This window comes from Populus euphratica, unplaced genomic scaffold (assembly GCF_000495115.2).
Source record: "Populus euphratica unplaced genomic scaffold, PopEup_1.0 scaffold77.1, whole genome shotgun sequence".
NCBI lineage: Eukaryota > Viridiplantae > Streptophyta > Magnoliopsida > Malpighiales > Salicaceae > Populus > Populus euphratica.
Window position 1 is genome coordinate 98,858 of NW_011499955.1, and position 3,911 is coordinate 102,768.

The window sequence follows — 3,911 nt, forward strand, 5'->3', positions numbered from 1 at the left end:
TATTGAAAATTAATTTAAAATTAATTAAATATTAAAGGTTAAATAAAAAATTTAAATATAAAATGAAAAAAAAATCAAGAAATAATGAGAGTTGCCACGAAGTGAACACCTTCAAGTTTCCCATATGTTTTATTGTATTAATAGCTAATATGAAGAATGAAGCATCTATAGTTATTAGGTAATATGTAAATTTTGGATTTATTTGAAGTATAATATCAAGCTTGTAATAGCTAATTATTATTTCTGTTTATTTTTATATTTTAAAAATATTTTAATTTTTTAATTTTTTTTAAATTAATATTTTTAGATTATTTTAATATTCTAATATAAAACATTATTTTTAAAAAATAAAAAAATTTATTTTAATATATTTTTAAATAAAAAATATTTTAAAAAATAACCTAATAAAGCTGCTGAAACTTTATATGTAACTTTGGTTTTACCTTTGCCTTCTTTGCCTCGTTGTCATCTACGATCACAATTCTCTTCCATGTCCCCATCTGACAATGTTCCATGTCCCTCTGTGTCATGTCGTGATTGTTTATTATTAAAAAAATTAATTAAAAAAAATTAATTTAAAAAATAATTTATTTTGATTTTTTAAAAAATATTTTTTTTTATTTTAGATAAAAAATATTTTTTATAATTATAAAATATGTAAAAATATATTATTTTTTATTAAGTATATCTAATTTGATTTTTAATTTTTTAATTACTATATATTTTATTTACAATTTTATTTTTTAGAATTCAATTTTTACACTAAATTTGGTTTTTTTTATTTTTTATTTTTTATTATTATTTAATTAATTTTTTTAACATGCCTCTATAATTTATTATCATTTATTTTATTTAAAATATTTATAAAATTGAGTTATTTTTTAAATTTCATTGTTTTTTATATTTGTTAGATTTAATCTCTATTTATTTATTTTATTTAAAATTATAAAATTAATTTTTTTAATTTCAATCTTTTTAATTTTTTAATTTTTCAGTTTTAATATCTATAAAAAATATCAATAATTTATTTTTAATTTATTTTTTATAATATAAATAAACACTAAAAAATATTTTTTTAATATAAATTACCTGCCAAAATAAAATTACTTCCAGTAAGCTAACAAGATTTAGATGGGAGGGGTAAACATGTAAGTACAAATGCGCACAATGTCTGTCTCTGGGCTTTTATAATCCCATCAAACGCAGCAGAGAAACAAGAGTCTCTCTTACAGATTCCATTTCTCTACTCCGTCTCCATTGTCTCGGAGCCCTCCTCCTCTCTCTTCCAAAAAAGAATAGAAAAGAAAAAAACAGTGAGACATCTGATTGTGTCCCTTCTCCTGCTTCCCTCTCTGTCAGCACCTCTCCTACTGGAAAAACAATTCAAATCTCTCCTCTTTCTTTCTCCCTCGGAAACCAAACTTTCCTTCTTCTGAGTGATGGGTGTGAGCTGCTCCCGGTGCTCCCACACTTCCCACATCACAGAAATCATCATCACCAGTTTCTTTCGCCACAAATCTTAAGACTGATTAATTAAGATAAGAAAGTAAAATAGAGTTCATTCAGTCCTGGAATCTGGTTCTTTCAGTGTTTGACCAGATACTTTATATAATATAGCTGCGATGGCAGCTTGATTAAACCTGTATCAGCTGGAAAGTTTTTAGAAAAATCATGGCGGCTTTTTGTGGTGGTGGTGGTGGTGGTGGTGGTGGTGGTGCTAATCCCAATTTGTCTGTTTTAGTTCAAAGCCAAAGAGGCCCTTGTGCTGCTTCTCAACCTCTCGAAGCTTTTTTCCTTTCTGGCTCTTCTCCTTCTTTTCTTGGTATTCTTTCTAATTATCTATTTGCTTTACTTTCTGTATTAAAAAAACTGTTCCTTGTTTCTTTTCTTTTTATTTTTCTTTTTAATTCTGTTAATTCCTGGTGTTTCAAACTTATGATTTCATGGATATAAAAAAAATTCAGGTCTTTTGAAGCTCAATTACCTCTATACCATCCTCTCTCTACTTTTTATTTTGGTGATTTGTTTTTCTTTTATCTTTTTATGAATAGGGAGGATTTTTTTTATTATTATTATTTTAACCCGTTGATGCTCAAAATATCAAATTAGATTTCTCTAATTTATCTCCTATAAGATTTTTATACATGATTGGAGTGTATATCCTATCTTTAATTAATCGTTTGCTCAATGGATGCCTTCTTATTCGGCTATAGTTTTCTTTCCCCGCTATTTCTTGAATTCTTGATATTTATTTTTTTTAAGAATTCAAGATGGAAATCAATTGAACCAAAATGATTGCTGATTTCTGCATGTAGCTCTTGTGATTGATTGAAACATGGCCTTTGACTTGTGGTGTGTCAATAATATAGGTTCAAGATCCATGATGAGTTTTGCAGATGTTCACCATGCAAATGGATCAACTAGACCGTTTTTCCGCCCATATGATCACGAAGACAACGGCGACGATGATTTGGACGAATATTTTCATCAACCTGAAAAGAAGAGGAGACTTACTGTTGATCAAGTTCAGTTTCTTGAAAGAAGTTTTGAGGTTGAGAACAAGCTTGAACCCGAAAGGAAAATCCAGCTGGCGAAGGATCTTGGCTTGCAGCCTCGGCAGGTTGCCATATGGTTTCAAAACCGCCGGGCAAGATGGAAGACGAAACAGCTTGAAAAAGATTATGAGGTTCTGCAATCTAGCTACAATGGCCTCAAGGCTGACTACGACAACCTCTTCAAGGAGAAGGAGAAACTAAAAGCTGAGGTAAATAAACACTGTCCTTTTGTAAGAGAATTCAACAACCTTACTGCTATACTCGTTTAGCATTGATGTGAAATAAGATTTTTCTATGGTATAATTGTTTTCAGGTTAATCTTCTCACCAGCGAGTTGCTCCTTAAAGAGAAAGAGAAGGGAAGCTCAGAATTGTCTGATAAAGATGCATTATCTCAAGAGCCACCCAAAAAGGCAATAGCCGATTCAGCTTCAGAGGGTGAAGTGTCGAAAACTTCAACCGTGGCCTGCCAGCAGGAAGATATTAGCTCAGCCAAAAGTGATATGTTTGATTCAGACAGCCCACATTATGCGGATGGGGTACATTCCTCACTCTTAGAGGCAGGGGATTCTTCATATGTCTTCGAGCAAGACCAATCGGATTTATCACAAGATGAAGAAGATAACTTGAGCAAGAGTCTTTTGCCTCCATACGTCTTTCCAAAGCTTGAAGATGATGATTACTCTGACCCGCCAGCATGTTTTGAAGATCAAGCCTTTTGGTGGTGGTCGTACTAAGTTTTACTTGGTATATAACATGATTTCTGTGTCGTTCTCCTTGTTTACAGCTTGTTAATCATTAAGCAATAATCCCAATCCAAATATTGTGGTGTTGGGTTCTGGTTGTAGTTGGAAATGATGGTCTTTGCCCCTCCTGTAATCTTGTTTTTGCTGGGGTACTACTCTTTGTTTGAGTTATAGATGGAGCTTTTCCGAACCGATTGTATATGAATTTCCCCTGACGCTTGTTTGGGAAGGTAATGCATTTCTTGTATTCGAAATAGCCTTGAGGATACTGCTCCTTGATGGCTACGTTAAGCTCATTGAATAAGCAACTCTTCGACTATCTTGAACATTATCAAATTTGTTGTGGTTACTTTCACATGTATTATAGGTTCTTTTTTTCTCAGAATACTCTCTGACAAAACATCCGGGAGGTTGGTGGGTTTTTTGTTTTTTTTTTCTAGAGGATAGATAATAAGACTTGTATTTTGTAGGGTGTTTTTAAAAGAATTTAAAAATTATTTATTTTTTAAAATTAATATATTTTTGTTATTTTTAAATTATTTTGATGTATTTATTTAAAAAAATAAAAAACATTATTAATATATTTTTTAAATAAAAATATTTTAAAAAAT

The 3,911-nt window shown here is 30.3% G+C and overlaps 1 protein-coding gene across 1 annotated transcript; it reads left to right on the top strand.

Moving 5' to 3' along the window:
• The first annotated feature begins 1,195 nt into the window (after positions 1 to 1,195).
• On the top strand, positions 1,196 to 3,628 carry LOC105138263 (homeobox-leucine zipper protein HAT5-like). The gene is made up of 3 exons (XM_011044309.1): positions 1,196 to 1,822; positions 2,370 to 2,764; positions 2,869 to 3,628. The coding sequence occupies exons 1-3, from the start codon at positions 1,672 to 1,674 to the stop codon at positions 3,289 to 3,291; spliced, it is 969 nt and encodes a 322-aa protein (XP_011042611.1). The 5' UTR covers positions 1,196 to 1,671; the 3' UTR covers positions 3,292 to 3,628.
• The last annotated feature ends 283 nt before the right edge of the window (positions 3,629 to 3,911 follow it).

Bases quoted from the DNA above. Each gene is read 5' to 3' on its own strand.
- LOC105138263 (XM_011044309.1), top strand. From the start codon at position 1,672: ATGGCGGCTTTTTGTGGTGGTGGTGGTGGTGGTGGTGGTGGTGGTGCT. The intron at 1,823-2,369 runs GTATTCTTTCTA...TCAATAATATAG, and splicing joins CTCTTCTCCTTCTTTTCTTG to GTTCAAGATCCATGATGAGT. The intron at 2,765-2,868 runs GTAAATAAACAC...AATTGTTTTCAG, and splicing joins AGGAGAAACTAAAAGCTGAG to GTTAATCTTCTCACCAGCGA.